Here is a 25,197-nt window from a genome sequence, read left to right as displayed (position 1 = left end):
GATTAATGTGTCTGTACTGTTCTTTAGTTCAGCCCTCTCTCGCCTTTGGTAGGATGTCTTGATATCAGACACATCTTAAATCTGTAGGTGGTAGACACTCTTCAGAGGTCTTATTCTTCTCTTGCTGATTGGATTTCTACTGCCGGAGGGACTCACTTTCTTGTTTGTTACTAGTGGTCAGGTTCCCCTCAGCATCATCAAGCAAAAGGACAAGAGAAGCTGGAGATACCAGAGGCAGATGTAATTGTGGCCTCTAAGTGGTTGACAACACTAGAGAGAGCAGCTAAGACAGTGTAAAGCTCTCAAGGCCTCTAAAAGATGATCCTCTGTGAGGATCTATGAAGATTACTGTTGCACTATGATCTCTCTGGAGGCTATACAAAAGGATCTGCACATGATGCTGCAAAGAGATGTGATCAAATCAAAGCATGATGATGACTTGCAAGTCCTCGTTTTGCAGGATTCAGCTTTTTTTGTGATGGACTGCAAATCATTCAAGATTTTATTCACACTAATTCAAATTAGAATCGAAAAAGATGATATTTTGCACAATGTATGATTCAGCAGAAGTTTGTGTTGTCTCTCTTTCAATACTATTTTCTCCTGGACATCCTGGCTTCATTAAACATTCACAGTTTCAGGGCATAAGGAGACAATGATTGCCAAATGGCATCAGCAGAAGCAGCCTGCGTCTGCACCGCCTCTCTAAGCCTTGCTTCACATAACCGCCTAAAGATGACAGGACAAAGAGGGAGAAAGGAGATTATTCAAGCGGGAAGAAAATCCCACACATGTCTGAGCTACATTAAGGAGAACAGCGTGGCATTAAGAGACTGCAGCAGAGGAAAATTTGTCCGACGGTGCCGCACCTTCATCTCATTTTCAAAAAGCAAACATCCCAGAAAGATTTTGAAGCAGTTTCAATATCATAAAAAAACATTAGGTATTTCTGTAAACACTAAACTTTTTATTTCACGTTTGCTGAGCACAGAATAATGGAAATGTATTCCCTGACCTTTGTGGCAGTGATTGAGTTTTCTTGACGCCCAGATACGAAGAGATGTGAGTCATAACTATTTGCGGATGAGTAGTAAGTGTAGTTTACATTGCAGCAAATCACGGCACCAGAGCACATCAGCCATCTCACCTTGTATTCACCCCTAACACTCTGCTGGACACAGAAACCATTAAGCTGTGGCTTTTAGATTTATTAAAGTGCAGCTCCGTTGTTGTGCAGCGTGACTGAAATTCTGCTGATGACGGAGGAAAGGTGGTACCACTTAATGTGTTATCGTAAACAAAGACACACTCTGTTGCAAAGACATATTTTCAGCATGGCACTTTATCTTGTGGTTACCTTAACTCCACTTTTGATTCTGTAAAGAACATCTGATCTTGTCGTTTTCTTTTCTTTTTTTTCTGTGCATAACTTAGAGGATTCTTGTAGCAAGTCAAGATGAGTCAGTCCTGATGAAAGGGGGAGGAGATAGTCCGGGTTTAGCCAAGCAGAAGAGAGTCGGAGTGAGTCACGGAGCTGCAGCGTGAACTCCTCTAGCATCCTGAGCTCAGCCTGGCTGGCCCACGTTTCATGACATGTACTCATGAGAAAGATCACATTTCTGAAAAGCCATCATAGAAAACATGTGAGCAAAAATATTAAACAGCTCGATTATGTTCACTACTTGGGTGAAGGGAGTTTTATATATTTATCTAAATGTTTCATTGTAGATGAACTCTACAAGTGATTCAAATTTTGGCCTTGGTTTTTTCTTCTATGGCACTGCAGACCCCCTATATCTGCTGGGGTTAAGAACCAGAGGCACCTGTGAATAGACAAAAATCCACAGATGCATGAGTAGGCAGCTACAAGACACACTTGTAGCTTCCTATTCAATAATTGATCAACTAAATTTACTTTATTGTTGTCTGCACCTCACACAACAAAGTTACAGCAGCCTCTTCCACTGCACTACCTTCCCATCCCTAACCCCCAACCCATCCCAGGGCAAAGAGGGAACAGGAGTCAAACCAGCCACCTTCAGTTGTGCAGCCAACAGGCCCAAGGAAAATGAATGGTGCTGTGGATTGGATGGTTTGTAAACACTAGGTTGTCAAGTAGCATTGCAGCTACAGCTTCCCAAGCTGCATTTTCTTTTAAATATTTTAGATGTACTCTACGAGAAAGGTGACCTAAACCACAAATAGGCAGGGCTTCAACCATACTTTCCTTGGTTTTGACTAAGACAATGTGAGTTGTGTTATCAAGATTTCTACACATTTTTCCTTGAAAAAATTCCACGCCTTTCCAGACTCAGTACTTCTCAGTACTTCACTATTTTTGAACAATAAAAGCTCAATTTCACCAGGATTTTTTTTAGATATATTTCTACAAGGTCTAGGTTTTCAGTAAGCAAAAATTACACCCTGTAAGAAGATGGGTTTTCAATCCAATACTTTACCATTACTCAGGGAAGCTTTGCATCATGTGATTCAGTGGTTTAATTGAATACATTAACAAGTGCTCCTGATCATAAAACAATCTTGTACTTCCAGTCTTTGTCATTTAAATACAACAATTATCCAATAACCTGCAGCATCACAGATGTTATCTAGGAACAGATAAAATCAATGTGAATACATAAGATCCAGACACTATGTTACTTCCATAAAAGATTCCCTTCTAAATGGAGTCCTTTGTCTCAATCAGGCTTACTGTGATAGAAACATAATTTGAGAACTCACTGAAAGTACAAATGTGTCATTTGTTCTGTAGCGTCTTCGTCTGTGGATGGGTTGACTCCAAACAACCAAACACTTTAAGAAGTGTCTGTGTGCTGCATGTGAATCTACTTGGCTAAACAAGGATGATTTTCTGTTGATTTCTGAGTGTGTGGGTGGACGTACAAAACCTCCCATGGCTTCACTGGTGCAACTAAGATAATCATTCTCATCTGGTGTCCATTGTAGTAGCAAATTTACCTGGAGTATCACATTGTTCCCATTAAATTGTAGAAATTTAACAATCTTTTAAGGAATTGCCCAAATGTTTTTTTTTTTTTTTTTCATTTTGGTGCTAGTTTTAGGTAATGACTAGAAGTAGTAGAGAAGCAGAAAGCTGACTGGATGTTAATCTACTTGCTGTGCTGGGAGTAATTCTAAGAATTTACAGCTTTATAGAACCTGAAAAGGCATTACACAGGTAGGTAGGGAAATATAGGACAATATTCATATAACAAATTGTTCTTCTTGTTGCCATTTTACTTTTATTCCTGTAGACATAATTGGTAATGCTCTGAATTAGCAAAAGCTTACAGGTTTTTTTTGTTTGTTTTTTTTAGCACAATAGGCTTTTATTCTAACTAAGGTTCAGTTGGGTGATTACATAAAATATATCTTTTTGAATGAATTACAGCATTGTAGATGGCTAGATGGAGCCCTGAGATTAAAACACCCACACACAACATGGAGATCTGAAGCAAATCTCCCATTAATCCAAACACACACACACACACAAATAGATTGAGAAAAAGTACAGTACTCGAGACACTGATGCTTATATTTTTACAAAAGGAGGATTTATTAAGTTATATTTTAGGCAGAACAGAAAGTACTAGTTCAAACTTGCCATGGAAAGAAATGGAAGAAATGTTGGCTCACAGGAAAGTCACCAGAACAACAATAAAAAGACATTGGATAAGATTTTTTTTTTTTCACAGGATGAGAAACACTTCATTGAAACTGTAAAATATACAAGCAAAATCTAATTCCCTGATTCTTTGAAAATGGATAAATAAGTAAAATATGCAATTTAATAATGCTTAAATGGAACAATTAAATCATTGTAACAAAATTATATTTTAAAGCAGATGCATAATTTATATAAAGTAAACGCTACTCCATAATGGTTCGGCATGAATGAATGAGTCGAGCAGTGTGCTGAGATGACATGCGTTGACATTATATGAATTAACGGAATTGATTTTTTCAGACAGCACTGCTCAAAGAGTCTCATATATTGAGCAGATTGTTTTTACTATTATTTATACTTTTGTCTTGCTAAATTCAGAAAGGTTTAATAAGATACAGAATTATTCATATTTCCAATGTTAATTCTTAGTGTTGATTGTTAAACTTTGTATTGTCTTAATGGAATAAAATTCTATTAAATTTAATTTGTTAAAATGTGGAAAAGGCCTCAAAGAAAAGGAAATTCTTTTTTTAAAAAAAAAGGCTTTTGAATGAGTCTCTGAAAGAGACATTTAAAATATTTAATTAATTTACCTCTGGCTTTATAATGTGACATGATTGATGCACCTACTTCAAACTTTTGAACATGTGATAGGTTGGTCAGTCCTTTGTAGTGATTCCTTCTTACTACTATTCCCTCTGAGTTGTAGAAAATCTGATCAAACTATAGAGTCCATCAAGAAACCAGCTGGACTGAGCTGGAGATACAGCTGATGAGCCAAGCAAGATTAGGCTGGATAAATGTTTGTTGTTGTTAGCATCATTCACTATGCTACGCTAGTCTACTTTTGAAATTTTTTCCCCATCATGCAAATAATGGAGAGTCTGGAGCTTCAGCTGAACAAGTTATCTATAGAAGTTTCTACTCGTCGTTTTAATTAGCTTGTTAAACACTCAGTCAGTGCTATGACATGTTCAAGTATGGCTAGTCTCAGAGTGATTTTTCAGTTGTTTCAAAATACAGAGGGTCAGAACTACATTTCTATGCATATGTGAAACAGGTTAATCAATGTCCTGCCAATCAGGATGTTCAACAACACAAAATTTCTATGCTGTATCCTCTCTGTCATGTTTTTCTTTTCTTCGGGAGGTTTGAAGAAGTAATGCAGCACAGGAGTCTTGTGGGGTTAATGGTGCATTTTCTTTTGATGCTCCAACACTGGGCATAGGCAGCAATAGCCATTACCATGGCAACAGTAAGATAAAAGTTGAAAAGCTTCTCCAGGTTTTATTGTTGGGTGTACATGTATTTGTACTTGCATTTTATATCCTGCACATTAGTGTATTCATTAATGGATATGTGAACTTTAATTATGTGTATTCTAATGGAATTATAGATCTTTAAATGTATTAAAATACGGAGCAACTGAATTGCAAAAACTGTAATTTCCAAATATTAGAAATATGTTGCTATGGATGTGTCCCCACTCAAAACACAAGGAACACTTTCCAACACATAAAACCTGTTGGAGTGTGTGTGAATGGGAGAATTTTACTGGCATAAGTCGTAAGCACACATTTTCAGTTAGCAAGCAAGATTTCATCTCTTTGTTCTCAAAAGTTGTAACGTTTGCTCTCAAAACTTCTCTTTCAAATATTCTAAAATCTTTGTGTTTGCGCTCTTATTTTCTCCTCGTGCTCAAAACTTCCTATCGATCTTAGCAACCTGTCCCGTCCACTGGATGTTGGGAGAAACAACTTCAACTTTCGGCTCCATGTTAAAACTTAGAGATAAGGAAAATACAAGCACAGTATTACAAGTTTTGAGAACAAAGAGATGAACTCCTGCTTGCAAATTGAAAATGTGTGCTCTTGACTTATGGCAGTAAAATTCCCCCACAGGTGTGCCCCAAAGAACAGCTTTCCTTTCCTAAAAAATGAAAATTTGTTCTGCAACCAGTAAAATGATGAATATCTATACTTAATCTTGTAGTGATTTAAAAATCTATGTAGATTATTCTTGGTACGTACACCCGCATCCACCTACATAGCTAATTTTAGTGTTTTTTCTCTCTATTGAGTCATTTTCACATGCCACCCACTCAGTCATTGTATGGAAGTGTGACTGCAACACTGCTTAGTTAGAAATCTGTATAAATACTGAATTTTTCAAAGTAATTTGCACACTTAGAAATTGTTTTCCACACAAAGCTTTCAAATATTAGATAATTAGTAAGAACATTTGGCTGAATTTCCTTTTCGCATCAAATAACACAAAATATTACATTTGTCTTTAAAAGGTATAAAGTAGCTTCCTGCTTTACAATACAAAAAAGTGAATCAGCCTAACAGACCATAAAAAGTGTTCCAGTGAAGATTTTACTTACAGGCATAAATGTCAAATTGACTAATTTGATTGATTGATTGATATGTTATTTTCAATTATTTGAGATGTTTTCTTTGTCCGTATGAGATAATAATCCGTAATACTGAGCCAGTTCTGAAAAAAACAATGTTTAAGAAACAGATTTTAGTTTTCTTTTTTGATATCACTAAGGCTTGACATCATCACCCAGCGTTTCCAGAAATGGTGAAAGGTAAAGCAGATTTTAAAGGGTTTATGTAAACTTCTGAATTTAAGCTAAAAAAATATTTAAACATGATCAAGTGTGTACAGACGCCCTGCGACAGACTGGCGACCTGTCCAGGGTGACCCCGCCTCTCGCCCAGAACGTTAGCTGGAGATAGGCACCAGCAACCCTTCCGACCCCAGTAAGGGACAAGGGTGAACAGAAAATGGATGGATGGAAGTTTGTACAGAATGCGAACTCCTGAATCGGGCCTGAATCACTGATCCACTTTGGGATATTCTGCACCAATCCAGCAGGAATCATTTTGGTAGTCCTTACTGATCTAAAACAGGAAAGGTTCTGTAAAATTGAATGTCAGACATTGAGGAAAAAATGTTATGTCACTTTTTGTAAACTATAAAAATGCACATTAAAGTCAGACATCTTGATTTCAAAGTTTTTCCTACTTCTTTATGTAATCTTTCCAACTTTCTAAAAAACAAAATGGTTCTGATAATTAATTAAAAGATCACAATTATGAGAACAATTATGAGCTAGTATACAAACTTATAAGAGGATCTGCACATAGTTCCACAGGCGACAATAAACGTGAGTTATTGTGGAACAAAATCAGTAAACTGAATAACAATAATTCTTTTCATCTTCTTTTCCTGTAATAAGGTGTTCAAGAAGGGTGAGCTATGGTAACTAGATAAGATTCAGTGCCCTTATCAATATATATTGGATGAGAAGATGGCCCTCAGCAATTAGTCAGAAGATAATATTGATCCCACTCTTCACAATCCAATAATTAGCCGTAGACATATTACTGACAGACAGGAATTTATATTAATTTTTAATTCATTCAATTAGATGTGAGCAGTTGGCTAATGAAACTAACACCCGCAGCAGTGCTTAAATTCATCAGACATTTTTCTTTCTACACTGTTATTGCATTTTTACTTATTGAAATGTCGTTAAGGATTTATTTATAAATGTGACATGTCCTCTGCAGCTTTTATCCAATATCTAGTAGTTTCATTTGGTTTGACTAAATTTGTCCCTTATGGCCACACACTGTTTTCAAATCAAGACTAGAAGTTTACAGGAGCAGTCATTGTCATTCTGCCAAATACTGTTCAATAAATGTGGAATCCAAACTGGAATTTGTATAGATTGTGGTTACACTGAAAAGCTGCATTTTTAGATTGTAACAGAAAATATTTACCCCAATCTGATTTTTCTCTTACCCAGGACGTTCTGTGTTGGACGCAGAATCACAAAGACCCTCTCTAACGCCTACTTTATATTAGTGCAATGAGAGCTGCTACTGAAATGTGGCTATGCCTAGGTGGGCCCCATGTGGGGAAAAGGAGGGCAGACTATATGGGTCCCATATGGGTTTGTCCGCGGGTTCCACGATAGCCCCACATGGGTTTGCCCATGTAGGGCCAGAGCCCACATGGGCCCTGCATGGGCCCTATATGGTGGTGGCCCACATGGGTTTTGTCCAATTAGGGCCCATGCAGGGCCCATGTGGGCTGTGGCCCTACATGGGCAAACCCATGTGGGGCCATCGTGGAACCCGCGGACAAACCCATATGGGACCCATATAGTCTGCCCTCCTTGTACCCACATGGGTCCCACCTAGGCATGCTGGCTGGGACAATGGAGTAAATGCAGAATAAGGCATATCTTTCCTAAAATGAATTGGTTTTGACAACTTTAATAAAGAATTTTTGGAAAAAAAAAATATCACATGTATTATGTAAAAGATTATATTATATGTAATATTTATCACAAAAAGCCCATTTCATAGTTGAATACAGTGAATTAGTATACACAGTACTTCACTTTTTCCACATTTTCACAATTTGCTAAAAACAGACCAAGAGGTCACATCTTCATAAGCATTCACAGTCTTTGCCACAATACTCAAAACAGATTGTATTTGAAATGCTTCTATAACTTAAAAGAAGTCCAGCTGTGGTAAATCCACAGATTCATCAGACTCCTAAACTTAATAAAACACCACCCTCTGCTGGCCAGAAAAATAACCGCTCGATGTTTTTTTTTGTGTGTGTGTGTGTGCGTGTGTGTGTGTGTGTTCCCCCCCCAACTTGTTAATGACATTTCTTTCTTTGTGAAATTATTCAAACCTTCAAGGGAAAATCAATTAGCGATATGTATGCACTATACTTATCCATTTTCAGTCTTGCCTACCACAAGTAACTACATTTCCCATCATCCGTCACATGCGCCGGCTGAATCTGTGACGCACATTTTAGTCGACGGAGAACCACACATCTTATCCGTCCAAGCAAACCTAATAGATGGAGTTAAGTGAGATAACCTGCTAATTTAAGACATAATACAACGCATATTAAATACTGTATGTTAAAGTTCTTCCATATGAGATGCATCTCTTATTTTACTCTGTCGGAATTTTGTTTTCAACTTTATTTGTGCGGTTACTTCGTCCATAAACCTGTCTGCACGCTTGTTGTGGATTGTCCCAACAAAATGACTCTTCCAGCTTTGCAAAACACCGGCGTGATTTACAGGAGGATCCTGTCACAGTTTCCTCAGGACATTAGCTTAGCTTTTGCGTACGGATCTGGTGTTTTTAAACAGCATGGGACCAGCCAAGGTCAAATGGAGGTAAGAGTTTCTGCACTATTCTGGTCATAAGAAGGTGACAGTTTGGTTAAATTGGGTAAATCTGTTCTAATCAGAGCATCAAGGAAGCAGCGTGGATGAGCATCTTCTTATCAACTCAACACAATGTCTAATCGTCCCTGTAAAGGTCTACAAGTTTTAATATATCACAAATAAATTTGAATTTCATCAAAACATTGATTTATTTTAGTAATTCGGTTAAAAAGTTGAGTTTCGCACATGGAATAAATTCATTAGACAGAAAAAATACATCTTATTTTTCTGTTCATTTTGATGAACTTGGCTTAAAGCTAATGCAAACTAAAATCCAATTTCTTAGAAAAGAAGAACATTTGCCACACTGTCAACTGTCCCACTGACCAACAGTTAAGTCTTTTTGCTCTGTAAGATGCTTGACATACACTGGCTATTTTTCAAGAACAACTTAGGACAATGACCATAACAGTCCTGAAGCCCATTTTCAGGATACATAGCTATTGTGTTGTCCTCTGATGTGTACAGAAAAACATGCTGGACTTTGTGTTTGCGGTGGACGACCCAGTGACATGGCACACCATGAATTTGCTTCAGAATCGCAGACACTACTCCATCCTGAAGATACTGGGGCCCACCAAGATCAGCTCCATACAAAATGACTATGGAGCTTCTGTTTACTACAACACACTCGTGCCCGCTGATGGAAGGGTAACTCACAAGATCATCACAAGGCTGACGTTTTTTAAAAACATTTCTTATTTTATCTGTTTTCTAAAGGCTTCCCTGTATTTTAGATAATTAAATATGGGGTGATTAGCACGGACTCATTGATTGACGACCTCATGCACTGGAAGACCTTGTATGTTGCTGGACGTCTTCACAAGCCGGTCAGTTTGGATTATATCAGATTTTTTTTTTGTACATGAAGCAAACCGATTGTTGACCAAAATAAAATCTACTTCATGAACAAGGCTTGGACTCTGGCTAAATAGTTTTGGCATAAATCCTGTTCTCAGGTGCTCGCTGTGTATTGTCCTTGTAGGTGAAAATGTTGGTACAGAACGAGAACGGGAAGCTCCGTGCTGCTCTGGTATCCAACCTGAAGAGCGCGGTTATGGCCTCCTTCCTTATGCTGCCAGAAAGCTTCACAGAGGAAGAACTTTTTCTGCAGATCGCTGGACTTTCTTATGCTGGTATGAATCTTGAAGCTCAACCAAACTTGCTTCATAATTTATAAGATTTGTTTTTCCAGAGCAGTTTTGATAATTACAGAGCGTTAAGTGTTCAGCAGAAGAGATAATCAGGTCTTTGAAAAAGTTAGTGCTTCTAAGGTTTTTATACTGATTTATATACTGTTGCATAGAATGTGCAGCATTGAAACATGTAAAATAACCAGGATATTGTTGACATTTCCTTTGCCTTTTATAGACTTGTTTTGAAAGATAATATATTTGTGACTTTGAAGGAGATTTTCGGATGAAGATTGGGGAGGACAAATCCAAAGTGTCCAATATTGTCAAGGACAACATTCAGCATTTTAGGATTCTTTACAGCAACATCCTCCGGGACTGCCCTCAGGTGGTCTACAAACCTCCACAAGGAAGACTTGAGGTACGGCAAGCTTAATGAAGTTGCAAAGCAAATTTGTCACAGCCACAAGAATTGCATTTTATCAAGATTTTTTTTGTACTTCTTAAAAGTATTCCCACAGCATGGTACTGCTATTGCTGTTTTAGTTCGTCCACCACACATCTTTCAAAAGTAGCTTTTTTCCATGCCAGTCTATTCCATAAAAGCCATATTTCTGGAGTGCTTCACTAATACATACTACATCCTATCAACAGATTCTTCCACCTGAGCAGTGGATTTTTGCAGCTCCTCTAGAGTTAACATAGGCCTCCTGGCTGCTTCTCCAATTAACCCCCCTCCTTAGCAGGGTTTTTAGTTTGGCTGTCGGTGTTGATATGGAAAGTCAAAACCTAGTCATTGGTTCAATCGGACTCAGAAGATTTTGTTTCTGGATCTTCTGTATGAATTGATTCTAAACCAGTCCAGATCTGTTCTGTATTCACTTTAAGAGTTATAGACCTCCATAAATCTGTATAGTAGCAGATTTGTTGCAGAACGACTTCAAAAAGCCCTAACATGCTTATCTTTTACTTTGTTCATTGTTTGTCTAAATACAGTATTGTGCAACCCTAAGTAGATATTCTTGCAATTTTACTTGTTTGCTCTCCACCTGCTGCCACTCCTTGTTGTACAAAAGAAACTGTCTCCACCTCCAGGCACCACACCACCTTGGATTAAACTGTCTCATAAGGGAATAGGAGGAGCGTTTAAGAATCTGGCACTACTGTGTATCTATTGTTTGCATGTGTGTTGGATCTTTTCAGTGAACATTGTAATACGTTTGCACAAAGTACATTCAGTCTCCAGCAGTATGCATCGGATAGAACTATTAATCATTGTCTTTGGGTTATGGACCAGGTTTAGCTAAAAATTAGCAAATGGAAATTGAAACTTTTGCTCTAGAGATTTTGGAAGAACCACATAGGAATAATCAAAAAACTAAGCAGGTTGCAACATGTTGGAGTCCATCATTACTTTGGGGTCAATATATTTTTGAATTAAGTCCTTCAGTTTTTCAATAGCACTTGGATCCAGTGAGCTGATTAAAGTTACTATCTAACAATGTTCTTTTTGTATGCATCAGTGTACATAATGATGGCGTTGCATATTAAGCTACTGTTAAAACCTGAGTTTTGCTATTTCATCTTTTTCAGAGAATCCCCTGGTGTGAGGTCTGTTAATGAATTGCAGCTATAAAAAGAGTGTAAAAACATCTTTGGTGAATGTTTTCTGTAAAATGTCTGAAACATTTATCTGCTGCATCTTACTAATTTAAATAAACAATAGTTACCACATTACTGAAATCTTTAAGGATTTAAAACCAATAGTTTTAATGTTTTACTTCTTACCAAAAAATATTCAGCTAAGAAAATGTTCAGAGAAAAGCCAGAATGTGCAGAACTAGGTTGTACAGCATGTTCGCCTAGAAGCACAGACAAACAAGTTTTTCCTCCACAACCTGTGCATAACTGGAACAGTCAGATGTAATTTTCAGGATCAACAGTGTAAACTCAGAGAGTCGCTGAAAAAAAACAAACTCCTAGTTCTGTATGAGAGTATGTTAGAACAGGTGGTGCTTCTACTTCACATGAATCTCTTTTATTCTTTTCAGAAATCAAGAGGGACAGGTTTAACAACGAGAGCTCAAACTACTTTTTATGTCTCAACATAATTAAATTGATTGAGTGTTGTTTCAAAAAGCAACATTTTTGATTCAACACATTGAGTAATACCTTGGGAATATGTACTGCTCAGTGGTCACTTTTCTGTGACGCAGAAATAATATAGGCTAACATATGTGCAATTACTAGGCAGAAAATATGAGGAAAAACCTGGTGTCGTTTTAGGACTACATAAAAACATTAAGTTTTCTCTTCAGTCAAGTCTAATTGGACAGCGTTTCATAAAAAAAGGTGGAAAATGCATAACAGTATGTCTGTTCTGCACCATGGATCATTAACTATACTACAGAATTTTAAAAACATGTTTTAGCACAAAAAGTATGTTTTAACGCAGTAAATCAGCTGCATTTTTACACACCAACTACAACTTGCAACAAACATATCAGATCCTGCTTTATTGGTGGTCTTTGAGAAAGAAACACTCAACTGACAAAGAAATGTTCACTGTTCCTCTGTCCTGCTTTATGTGCCTGTCAGATTTCAGCACCTTCTCACCAGAAAAGAAGAAAATAAGTTAAAAATAAAAAAAAACTGCTAAAGCCTGTCACAGTCATCCTACAGGTGGCTAGAGGTGAGATCAAGGTGACTGCTAGCTCTAGCAGGAAAAACAGGTGGGCTCTTTGATGGGGCTTGTCTATATCTGATTATACTTATTGCAAATAATTCATCAATTGATTGGGTGCATTACTCGATTACTTGAAGCAACTTCAGTTTTACTGAAGCGCTTTTTAAAATAATAGAAAATCCCCCAAAATGTCAAATTTAAAACAACACTCCGATATACGTAAGACTTGAAAATATGTAATTGGAACTGTGGCTCCTAGCTAAAAACCTGTTATTCAGCTCAAATAATTCCTATTGTCAATCAAGATGTCTGCATCTCAATTATTCTAATTTGTGTTCTGTAGGTTGACAAAAGTCCTGAAGGCCAATTCATCCAGCTGATGGCGCTGCCCAGAACTCTTCAGCAGAGGATCACCAAGCTGGTTGACCTTCCAGGGAAAAACCGGGACGTGGAGGAGATCCTGCTGCAGGTGGCTCAGGACCCTGACTGTGGAGCTATGGTGCATCAAGGTATGTGGAAAATGTGATAGAAAAAACTAGAACCTGCTCTAAGATAGGCTCTAGTACGAGGATTTATACTAAAAAGACGCTTAAACAAAGTAGATGAAATCAATACAATTGTCTTTCCTTAGACTGATAAGACAGGTTTACTTCAAGAGACCACTAGATGAAGCAAATACTGTTTTTTCTGTCCTTTAAAAGCAGTCATGCTGCTGACTGAGGTGTTCTGTTGTTGCTCCTCCACAGGTATCTCATCTATTGTTAAATCCTCCAGCATAACACAGAGTATCAAAGGCATTGCTACAGCTGGTAAGAGCTCCTACAGTGTCTCTGTAATCTTCCTAATAAGCTAAAGTAATAGCACTACACTTTTGTTAAAGCACTTTTTTAGCTACAAGTAGAAGTTTAGTTTGGTTTTGAGAGAAATATTGTTTATCTAAGAAAAAAAAACCCTCTTTCTGCTGAATCTGTTATCTTTTCTGATACCGATCCTTAACATTTACAGCACTTTTCACACTTTCTTTCTATTCTACCATTTTTTAGGCAGTATGTTTGTAAGTATTTTTTTTACCATGCGAAACTGTCTTGATGAGGATTTTGTGTCCTGGTCCTGTCAGGTTTATGGAAAACCGTCTCCTACAGCTCCAAAAAACTGATGAAGATGTGGAAGGGCTGGAAGAGGAAGCAGTCAGTCTCACAGACGTCCTGATGCAGATTACCAGGAATTTTTCACTTCTTAGTTATGGATAAATAATCCAGGATATGTCTTGTATCACTCTGTGTGTTTAGTGTGGAAGTCTCTCTGCACTTGTCCCGTCCCATTAAACCTCCAATGGCTGCAGAAGAAACCATTACATTTCCAGAACAAGACTGAAAATAGGTTTTATCGTTGCACATACGGCCGTTGGATACTGCTGAGAGGGTCACAGGAAAACTCTGCTGATAAAAAAGGTCGCTGAACCTGTGTGAACATTTACGTCAATAAGTTTGGTTTCAGTTAAGTATTACATTTATGTGTTGTTGTTTTTTTTTCTATTGATTGTGGGTTTCATCCCTGGCAATCACTTTGCCAAAGACTTGTTGAATTTGTATATCTTTCCTTGTGTTTTTATTCATTCACTGCAGTTTTCCAATGGGAAGCTGCCTCTACTGGATTTCCACTGTAATTATAGAATGATGCAGTAAAAATAATTTATAAAAAAGTTTATTAAACCAGTTTTTAAAACACAGCAACAAGTCAGCTGCTTAGTTTTGCAAATATGTTCAGTAAAACTGAAGCTCCTGATTTAAAATAGGAGAATTGTGACCTGACATTAATATCTCCACTCAGCTTCTTCATTGCATTTCAACATTGTGTTTCTGCCTTCTAGTAAAATGCTTTGGTTATCATTAATGTAAACTTAACTCTAGTTGCTCAACACAGAGGTTCTGTGTTTCAGAACCTCTGATTACACAGACATGCATTTTTTATTAATCATTTTTTTATATTGTGAGTTTTCAAAAAATAAAATCATGTTTAATTTGGTTCATAACAGTTTTTAGTGAAGTGCAGTGGGAGGTAGGAGACAATTTTGTACTTCAGTGGGATCAGGCATAATTGGTTAACACATTCACGGGAAAAAGAAAGTACACCCTGTAATAAGGTCAAGTATCAGAACATAATAAAAGTTATCTGCTCTTTGTCAAGTTTAAATATTTAAAGCTGACTTCAAACATATATGACAGATTTCTGCTTTTTGTTGTTTAACAAATTTAAAACAAAAATGGCAACAAAAAAAAAAATACAGGTATAGGAAAAAATATTTTGAGCAGCAACAACTTGAAGTAGTCATTTCTTTGCATGAGATAATCAGACTAGTGCCAGAATGTTTGGTCATTTTTTTCAAAAGTTTCATTTTACTGCTTCTGATTTTGTTTTAGGTCCTGCAGAGCATTTTTAATTTGCTGAGGCGCAGACTTTGAGCCATTAATTTTCTTTTTCTGACATTCATTCAAAAACTGCTAATTTATTCTAGAATATAATTCAAGAATACCTACCTATGCAAGTTTCAATGTTTAGCTCCAGAGAAAAAAAATGCAAACTTTTTTTTTTTTTTTTCCTAACTGTTTTTTTTTTTTTCCAATGACTGGCTTCTGCGGTTTGCATCATGAACGGATGATCTACAAAAGACACTAGACCAAGTCTGAAATGCCACAATAAAAATGTGAACTTCCTACCCACTGGCAAGAAGTGGGTAGGAAGTTCACATTTACTGCTTTGAACACATTTAAAGCAGTGTTCAGCACAATTAATGTAATGAAAGCACTGAAGACAATGAAACAAAATATAAAACTGCTGTGATAGTGATACAGTTCAGTGAGTCATCTAGTTCAACCACTTGCGTTTGTTTTGTCCACCTAACAGCATTACATCGTGAGTCACACTTTACTAATGGACACCTGAGTCATCTTACAGCACAGGAAACACCCTTTTCTTTTCTCTTTAGCTGTTTGTAATTCACCAGCTATTACTGTATGTTTCTTGGATGCATGTTTCTTGTTGGTCAACATTTTTTGTAGAACCATGTTATGCAACTGTTCTGTTAAAGACGGAAGACTAAGGTTGCTGCATGTTTTTGTATTGGCTCTTGTGACCTTTGCTTGATAGTGACTTGACTAGAGTGAGAGATAGAAGAAGACATGAGGGAAAGGTTACCAGGCCAGGACTTGAACCCGCGACATCTGCTTTGAGGACTAAGGTCTCCACACGTGGGTCATGCCCAACCAACCCCTGCATCACCACAGCACCCCACATGTGGAACTGTGACAAAATTGATCTTAAACACCATCTCTGTTTTATGCTCATCTGTTCTCATCTGACCAAAGCTCCTCTTTCCACATACTTGCAGGTGCTTCATGGCTTGTGGACTTCTTGAGGCTTCCTTTGAACAATGGTGTGCTTTGTGCCAGTTTTCCATATAAAACACACACTGGAGTACATGAGAAATAGAAATCCTACCAACAGATTTCACCCACTTGATCTCTACTCCTCATCTCTACCAGTTATGATGGGCATCTTTGTTCTGGATTTCATTTTTGAGTGTAAGGGTAAATTGGGTTGAATGCAAATACAATTCAAATATTGATGTTTATGGCTACATAAACATAAAAGTGGTAAAGAGCTAATACTCAAATAAAACCCCTTTTAAAGTCTAGAATAATATACTTTTAAATGTCCCACCTTGGGAAAACTACTTTCTCTAGATGTGGAACTAAAATAAATGTTTCAGCAGCAGATTTACACCTTTAGACAGTAAATGTCAGCATACTTCCTGCCTGGTTCTGAGCCTCGTTCCCTGCTGTTGAAGGAGATAACGTGAAGCCCTCCCTGGGTCATAGTAATGCGCACAGTGACAGCTGTGTGATGCAATGCCCCGCCATCATAATGTATGCTGATATCACTGCCTCAGAGCTCTACCAATCAGCGAGCTTCACTTTCACCACCTGCTAGGAACTGAATTCCATCATTCCAGGCATTCCTGCTCCCTCCCTCCCTGCCTGCCTCTCTCCCTTCCTCCTCCGCCTCCTCCTCCTCGTTTACAACCAAGTTTGTCCCGACAGCTCTGCTACTATTGTCTGTGCTCGTTTTCACCGCCGCTTTTTTGTTTTCTCTCTCTCTCTCTCTCTCTGGGAATAATATTTATGATAAATATCTGTTTTGTTTTATTTCTTACCTGGATATTATACTGGAATACAACCAAAGTGGCGACTGAAGGAGGTAGGTGTTTGGTAAATAAGAAGTTGGGTCTGACTGACTGACATTGTTTCGGGTACGTAGGGTTGAGAGTGCGATTCACATGAGGCATTTAAGGGCACAAATTCAATCCAGTTTCTGGGAATATTCGGCGTGGAAGTCGACTCTTTGCGAAGACATGTGCGATAGTGGGACGGAAACACTGTTCACGAAAAGGGTCGTTTGAGATTTCATTCAGGAGTTGACGCTGCTCTGGCGGATTCCCAAACTTTCCCATGTCAGTAGCTTTAATTTAGCCGCATTCTTTGGATATCTGTTGTAGCTACCTCAGTGTGTAGGAAAGCAGAGAGAGTGGAGTCCCTTATCACAAATCAAGTGCATTTCCTGGTTGCTGCTTGTTTCATTTTGCAGGATCATTGCAGTAGTATTCCTTCCTGGATAAAGGGCGCACTGAGTCAGGCTTGTATAAATATACCGAACCACCTGTAAGCCAATATTGGATTTCATTGCAGCACAGTTCAAATGATTAAAACGTGGGGATATTTCTTAAAGCGCATTACTGCAAGAAGCAAGGACATTGCTATAATAATGTTGCCTGAGTTCCCCTTTTCTTGCAGGATTGAGGGAATGGTATCTTAGGAATGCCAGGAAAAAGGAAGAGAAGCACGCTGGATATTTCCCCCATTTTTTTTTTATTCTTAAATATCTTTCATAGCTCAGTCGGTTTGACATTGCAGACAAAAAAAAATCCCCAATATACTCCAACCAACAGTAATTTAGGAAACTAATAGCAATAAAGTATTTGCAAGATTGTAACATTTCTGCTGTAGTCAGTTATGGTCTGAGTTAAATACTGACACATTGAGTTAGGAAGCCTTTCATTGTTGTAGATCTGTTTTGCCAAGTGGGCACTTAATAAGTTGCTTGTTTTTTATAACATGTTTATTCCTTTTCTGTGTGCTTAGGATCTTAGTGGTTGGATGGATATCACACTTGCATTTCTTTGCCTGCAAAGAGAACAAAAATACACAGACAGCAAATTTATGATTGTCTCATGTAAAGCAGGATTTAAGATGTTTTGTAAGCCATCAAGAGTTGTCGTTAAAGTAGCAAAATCAGAAGCCTGAATTTCTATAAAATTATGATAGTTGGCCTGTTACAAACACACCAGTGCATCTTATTTGCCGTTCTTTTGAGCTGACATGACATGGTTTTATAAAAAAAAAATATTACTGGAGCTAAAAAATATAGTGCATCACAATCTTTATTTCAATATTGTCTGCAAATCTCATTACATGTGATGTCTGGTAGGATACTGTACTGCAAGCAAATATGCAGGCCAGTAATAAAGTCATAGAGGGGTATAATAGAGCATGCTTTCAAACATTATAAGTTAAGGCTTGAAAAGCTAAATATTTATTGGGCTGATAATAGACTAATCGTAACTTGTCAAACTTGTTATATGACATAAATTGATGTCAATCAATCAATTACATAGTGTTTTGGGCCTTTTTATTGTGCACTTACTGTAGGTTATTGGTTTAAAAAAAACATTATCCATTAGATTTAGCCAAGAAGACAAAGTCTGAGATGTCTTCTGACAATATGTACTCTAAACAAAATTGGGTTATTTTATGACGAATGGTTTTATATATTGTTTTGTATGCATTATCTGTTGTAAACAAGTTAAAACACTTAAGGTGTAAAAGTGTGTGTGTTTTTTTTTTTTACATTCAGAGACCTTTGGAAGAGTTTTGCCACCTAGTGACTCGACTTCCTCTCAAATTCACTGTCCTTTGTGTGTAGATCCAACTCTGCACACAGCAGTTTTGAAATTTTGCTCTCTCCTGTCTTTCAGGCATCCAAGCATGGAGACCCCACTGGATGTTCTGTCAAGAGCAGCATCATATGTTCATGCAAATGAAGAAGAGAGTGAGTACAATCAAACTAAGCTCCTCCTGCCTTTTCATGCCCGCAGAGGTGGAGCTCCACCACCTCTGTTTTACTCCCTTCCTCTCCTGTTAGGCTGTTTGAAAGTGATTTATATAATTAGAGCCGCATTACATATAGACAAAGTCCAGCAGTGGGCTCAGACGTAACCCTCTGCCTTGTTTTCAGCTCTGAGACAATAGGCGGCTTTGTGCCACTCCAGCTTGCAGTTTCAAGTTCACAAGCAAATAAGACCAACCGCCTTCAACTGCCATTAGCTGTGATGTTTGCTTTCAGTGGAATCAAGGCGGGGTGTCTGTGTCCGACATCCTTCCTTGTTCATCCAGGCTCCAAACTACCTGCATCTATACTCTAATTTGTGCTTAGAAGCATTTGAGAATGAAAAAGGAATGTCTCAGAGGATGATCAGTGGTTTGCAGCAGGCTGTTGGGAGGTCTCAGACCTGAATTAGTAGATGCCACTGATGTATGATGTGCTCTATTATAGGACATAGTTCAGTGTTTTTAATGGTCTGAGATGCAGTTTTCTGTAGTTGCTGGTGATGTTACACAATTCCTCTGTGCATGTTTAATATTATTGCACAAGCTTGTAACAGGTGGATATTTTCAGTTGTTGTTTTATAAAACCTCTTATTTATGTTTTCTACATTTTTTTTTTTAAATTTTGACTCCCAAGAACAAAACAAAAAATGTTTTACCTCATAACCAAATTTGCTGTTGTGTCCCTTTCACAGAGAAAAAAAAAATCCAAAAAGATGAAAGACTCCAAACAGCTAAATATACACTAGTATCGTGAAGACACAGTCTTAAGACCACTAGAATCCTGCATAATATATTTACAATAATTTTGAAGTATTTTTAATGCAGATCTCCTGTCCTTAAAGGCAGATGTTGTCTTACAACTTTTGGATATGCTTCTGCTTAACCATAACCTAATTAAATAATTAGTTTATTGTGTGTTTTGATGAGGTAACTGTTTTCAGATTCAAGTTTGTAGTACCAGGGACCCATTTACAAACTGCAGGAAATTGGCCAATTGAGGCCTGAGCATCTGGTAAATTTCTGCAGTGATTCATGCGCTGTACCAAAAGAATGAGCTTGTGGGTACAAGTGGCTGAAATATTTTTTCTTCCCAGAATGTCCAGACTCTTCCTTAGAAATAGGGTGAGAAGCTTGGAGCTTCAGCATTAACTCAGAGTAGAACCGCTGCTTCTGTACGTCGAGAGGAGCCAGTTGAGGTGGCTCGGACGTTTGGTTAGGATGCTTCCTAGACACTTTTGCTGTGTGTCACATTTCCCACCTGGAGGAGACCCAGAGGAAGTCCTATGTTTCTCGGCTGCCTGGGAATGCCTTGGGATCTGTTCCTAGTGGCTGGGGAGAGGGAAGCCTAGCCTCTCTGCTTAGGTGGCTGCCCCAGCAACCCGATCCCAGATAAGTGGAAGACAATGGACAGATGGATAGTGAAATATTTTGTGGTTAAAAAAGTAAAATAATAATAACTAAGTACTGACAGAGAGATTTGTCTGTGTTTAACCCAGCAAAATGAGCTGAAAATCAACTGCTCTGGAGTTCTGATTAAGTTGTCCTGGGAGTCCTTCAGCCTGCTCCCCTGCAGTGCTTTTGTTTTTTTCCCCTCAGCGCTGATGCCACTTTTTGTCATGGGCTGTTCATGGCCTGTTTGTTTGAAGACAATGAATGAACTCGATTTGTCTGCAGAATGGTGTAAAAACTAGAAAAACTAAGATGTGCCAACCTTGCCCATGAGTTAGTCTAAGTAAACCAGGCCAGCAGTCTTTTTTTTTTTTTTTTTTTTTTTTTTAAAATCAACAACCGGAATGCGTTCATGTGCAGTCCTGGTAATGAGTTGCTGCAGAACAGGGAGAGGCTCAGATTTGCCTTCAGCTCACTGGGACTGAGCCAAACATTTCAAGGCCAGGATACCATGCAAAACTTCAAATGAAGAGCTTTTTTTTTTAAATACAAGTTCTCTTTTAGTTGCTTTCACAAATGCTTTCTGTGAAAAATTTAATCAAACATGAATGTTGCATTGTTCTGAGATTCTACAGCTTGTCTGTACAAAGGGAAATTTACTAATGGCTTACAGAAAGATCTGTTGATTAAGACCAAGATCTTTTTGAATATAAGCTCTTATATCAAGCAAAAACAATCTGTCACTATTTTGTAGTTTTTTTTATATATGTATATATAAAACCAGTCTTCTTTAAGGATATTGTTCATACATGTTTTTAGTTAAAGCTGGATTTCAACATTTTCAACAGTTCAGTGACATCCTCTGTACTGATACATACATCACCCCTGAAAGAAATATATGTCCTGGAAGCTTTTTCACAGTCTTAAAATAAACTGGTTTTTGGCCAAATGCACCCTGATACTGCACACTGTGTACTGAAGCATGTGTCTTCAGCAGCAAAGTTATTTAGTCTGCTCTAATAGACCTGCAGGAGGAGTCAGAGAAGGGTTAGTCTGGCTGCTCTAGTGAAGAGAACTTAAAAATGATTTATCTTGTGGTCATTGTCCAGCATCTATGTGTGGTTTTGACTGAGCCACGTCAAAAGGTGTATTTTCTTTCCTGACAGTCGTTTTTTAGTTTGCATAGTCTTGATAACTCCAGATGGACGGCAATCCTGGCTTTATCTTATTTTAGATAACTGTATAGCCATAACACAGAGCTTTTTAGATTCAATTCAGAAATTTTCTTTGAGTGTTACTTACGGTACATAAACTTTTGCATATGTATGTTGCATTTCTGTGGCATATGAATACAAATGACTCTTTATCTTTCTTCCTACTGCATTCTGTGGCATACACTGGCTGCCACAGAATTTTTGTACGTCCAAGTAGTAATTGTAATATTCATCATAGATGCAAGATAATATTCACCACTTTCACAACATGTACAGACATGCTGTCAGTGTTGCAGCAATAGTCCATTAACAAGGTTACTTTATATGCTGTATCCCTGTGGAAAATCACAAAAAACCTTTTTAGAGCTAACAAGTTTGAATGTTTAAACTGATTGTAAAGATTGCATGCTTATAATTTAGTTCTTTTTTCATTTGTTTGTCAATCCAAAAAAGTAATTTGTCAAAGCATAGGAAAAAAAATAAAAAAAAAATAAAAAAAAATTGGGCTTTAATTATAGAGGCACATTCTCAGTCACAGTTAGCTACCTTTCAAACCGTCTGGAAGAAACACTAATCACAGGTCCTAAGTCTGGCCATCCTGACCATGGATGTACAGTAATTGTACTCTTACTAAAAAAGCAAAACAGGAAGTAAACTATGCCTTATATTTAATGGTGGATGTGGGAAATGCTTAATATGTGTTGTGGACCCTCCATAACAAGTTTGGCGACTGCTTGGAAGATCTTGCTACATGTGCTCCACCCTTCCTGGAAGCAAACCTGTATTTGAAGATGGTCTGGCTTTGTACTCCATATCCATGGATGATGCTTACAAGTTTGCAGCATAGTGTTTTCTTTTTATACATATATATATTTTTTTATATTAATTTCATTGTTGTCTGCTTGACTCTTCTCAATCAAGAAGAATGTTTCTGATTCCTTATTGTCAGACATTTCTATCATCCAGATACGGTGGTTTTAGCCTATGTGGAATAAATGGAGTATAGACCTTTTTTTTATGGGAACCAGAACAAAAAGAGGAACTGGTGCCAAGAGAAGGTGGTTGGCTGAGATCTCTGCGGTGCCCTCTGCTCCAGTTTGCAATGCTGAAATCATTCTTGTTTGTTTATGGAATAGACGCACAGTCACAGACACACACCCTTGCCGAACGCCCCCTCCTCATTGTTACAGTTTCCATGGTTTGTTCAAACACTGACAGGCTTTTCCTAACTTTTTGTGTGGGTGTGCTCCAACAAAAACAGGTTTCTTAAAACAGATCCTGGGTCTGTTTCATGAGGTAACACTGTGACGAGTCGAGAAAATGCCTTGGAACTTGTTTTTTCTCGAACAATTCAGTGCATGTTAGTTATCGGTGTTATTACTGTTATGACTGTTTGGCCTGAGGTGGGATGAAATATTTTGATTTACTTAGCTTCTTCAGCAAGGTGTAACTTTTCCTTCTAATCTGCACAGATTCAATGCAGCCCTTGTAATAAAACCCTTACAAGTCAATGTAAAAGTCTGTGCTGCAGATGCCGAGGTACATTTGTCTATCTGGGAAGACAAGTTTCTAGTTGTGGCTTTGTAGGGGATTTTGACTGTAGATTAGCTTAATTTGTAAGATTTGCGTGGTGCATTGTTGAATGAATGAATAACCTCACTTGTCAAAACAAAAGGAGAAAGAATAGTAAATCATTGAAAGCAATCTTGACCACCTCTTTACTTTCTTTTTATGCTGCATTAAACAACCGTCGTCAAATATAATATGAACAGGACAAATGTATTGTAGTTGACATTTATTGCACTTAAAGGAGTTTTTTCCAAAATGCATCTTATTTACAGCAATATTTGAGAAACAATAAATTTGCAATGTATTGTGTACCTCTGGCAACAGTGATGGTCAAAAACAAAAACACAACAACCTTAAATAAATCACTCTGTTTTCCAAAGGATGGACATTAATGGGCGAAATCAGTGGAGGTGTTCTGTCTCCTGCAATAATGCTATAAGCTGTGCTAGGCTAATGGTTCTGCTACCTATCCTGATTGTTTAGTCACGGTAGTATTCTCAGCACTTCCTCCAAGTAAATGAAATGTAAACTTTTTTGCACCTATGATTTAAAATAGGCATCTTCCCCCCCCTTATGAACTTATGAAACCATACAACACATGCAGATCAAATCAGTTGCTGTGCATGTATTCAGCTTTTTGAATTACATCTTGACCTATAATTTATGTTAAAAACCAGTGGGGGGAAAGGGAAGAGTTATAAAGTAATTAGCTGGGTACAGTATGGAGTGTATTGGCACACAGTGCGGCTTGTGCATCTTTTATGTGTGTGCCTACAATACAAATCTAAAAAGGCTGCAAGCTTTATTATCTTCAGGAGTACTAGTATTATATTGCCTTTGTTTTTCAATCCCCCATGTCTCTTCAAATATAGTCTTGTACAAAATTATCAGCTTTTCTTTGAGGGCCAGAGTCTGCTGCAAGAAAAGCTTATTTTATTTTTCTTTTTTTTATCAGTTTTTTGGATCTCAGAGAAAGACCATATTGATGTAATACAATTGTTAAACTACAGAAAATGTTCTGCTCACTTCTGTAGTGCATATCTCTGGGAAAGATGAGTTTTATAAATCAACAATACAGCTACTTGCTTCTTTATTCATCATACTTTCAAATTCACGATACAATTGTGCAATAATCAAGCTCACATTAATTAGAGTTCTGAGAAAGTTATGGATATGTTTAAGTAAAACAACATAAAAATTTACACATTCAGACAAGCACACAACTTGCAAAAAGAGTAAAAGTCAGAGGATTTTGTGATTAAAGTTAGTAATTGTCTTTCCTGCTTATTAAACAATCTGTGCCCTTACTGGCCACAGATGAACTAATATTGATGAACATACACAACATTACTCTGTAACATCAGGCCTTTCCACAGAAATAAGTAACCCTCCCTAACTAACCACGAAAACGTCCTCCAGCATCTCCAGTACTTGCTGCCTTACCATATTTATTTGTTGTTGTCATCATCCCCGTGGCTACATTTCTCCCTCTGTGCCTCCACAAGCATGAACTGACTCATCTGTTCTGTGCATATATTCTCATGTACACAGACAGGCACAAAGTGGAGTGTTTACATTACGGTCAACAGTTTGTTGGACAGGTTGACAGGTGTTCATTAAGGCTCCAGGGGCTAGAGGTCAGCATGGTTACATGGCCATAGGTCAAAGGTCACACTACGATATTTACAAGTCAAAAGATTAAGGACAATCAGCCCTCGTTTTCTCTAGTTTTTTTTAGATTTGGCTCAACTTCTCCTTTCTAAAATATATTTTAAAGTTGTTTAATCCTGTTTAATCCGTTTTTATTTCGTAAGTTTTTAAAAAAATGCTTTTTCATCCCTTCACTTCTCTGGATCATGAGTATCAGGCCTTTCAAAACAAAACAACCTAAAGAGTCTTGAAAAGTTTAGCATATTTTCCACTTGAAATATTTTAACAATAGGAAAATATTCAGAAAATATTTTTCTATTTTCTACGGAAGCGCATTGCTATCACGCAGGAAAAAATTTTTTC

At 37.6% G+C, this 25,197-nt stretch overlaps 2 protein-coding genes across 3 annotated transcripts in view; both read left to right on the top strand.

Moving 5' to 3' along the window:
* The first annotated feature begins 8,520 nt into the window (after positions 1 to 8,520).
* On the top strand, positions 8,521 to 14,976 carry tamm41 (TAM41 mitochondrial translocator assembly and maintenance homolog). Its single transcript, XM_015044442.1, has 8 exons — positions 8,521 to 8,918; positions 9,438 to 9,620; positions 9,707 to 9,799; positions 9,955 to 10,105; positions 10,378 to 10,523; positions 13,132 to 13,297; positions 13,535 to 13,597; positions 13,906 to 14,976. Exons 1-8 carry the CDS (start codon positions 8,652 to 8,654, stop codon positions 13,995 to 13,997), a joined length of 1,161 nt encoding a protein of 386 aa, XP_014899928.1. The 5' UTR covers positions 8,521 to 8,651; the 3' UTR covers positions 13,998 to 14,976.
* A 255-nt stretch (positions 14,977 to 15,231) lies between these two features.
* The window catches only part of vgll4b (vestigial-like family member 4b), a 41,733-nt gene continuing 31,767 nt past the window's right edge, over positions 15,232 to 25,197 (top strand). Inside the window, exons 1-3 of one of the 2 annotated variants that reach the window (XM_015044443.1) lie at positions 15,232 to 16,090; positions 16,177 to 16,221; positions 18,880 to 18,953. In XM_015044443.1, coding sequence (XP_014899929.1) covers positions 16,044 to 16,090; positions 16,177 to 16,221; positions 18,880 to 18,953 — 166 coding nt within the window. In that variant the 5' untranslated portion in view covers positions 15,232 to 16,043. Of the gene's footprint in view, positions 16,091 to 16,176; positions 16,222 to 16,954; positions 17,046 to 18,879; positions 18,954 to 25,197 lie in introns of those variants that run through there. The other variant, XM_015044445.1, reaches the window with a different exon arrangement.

The sequence above is a fragment of the Poecilia latipinna genome, unplaced genomic scaffold (assembly GCF_001443285.1).
Source record: "Poecilia latipinna isolate Pla-1442-1.1 unplaced genomic scaffold, P_latipinna-1.0 Scaffold675, whole genome shotgun sequence".
Classification (NCBI taxonomy): Eukaryota; Metazoa; Chordata; class Actinopteri; order Cyprinodontiformes; family Poeciliidae; genus Poecilia; species Poecilia latipinna.
Note: the sequence above shows the minus strand (reverse complement) of the source record. Positions and strands in the feature narration are given on the sequence as shown.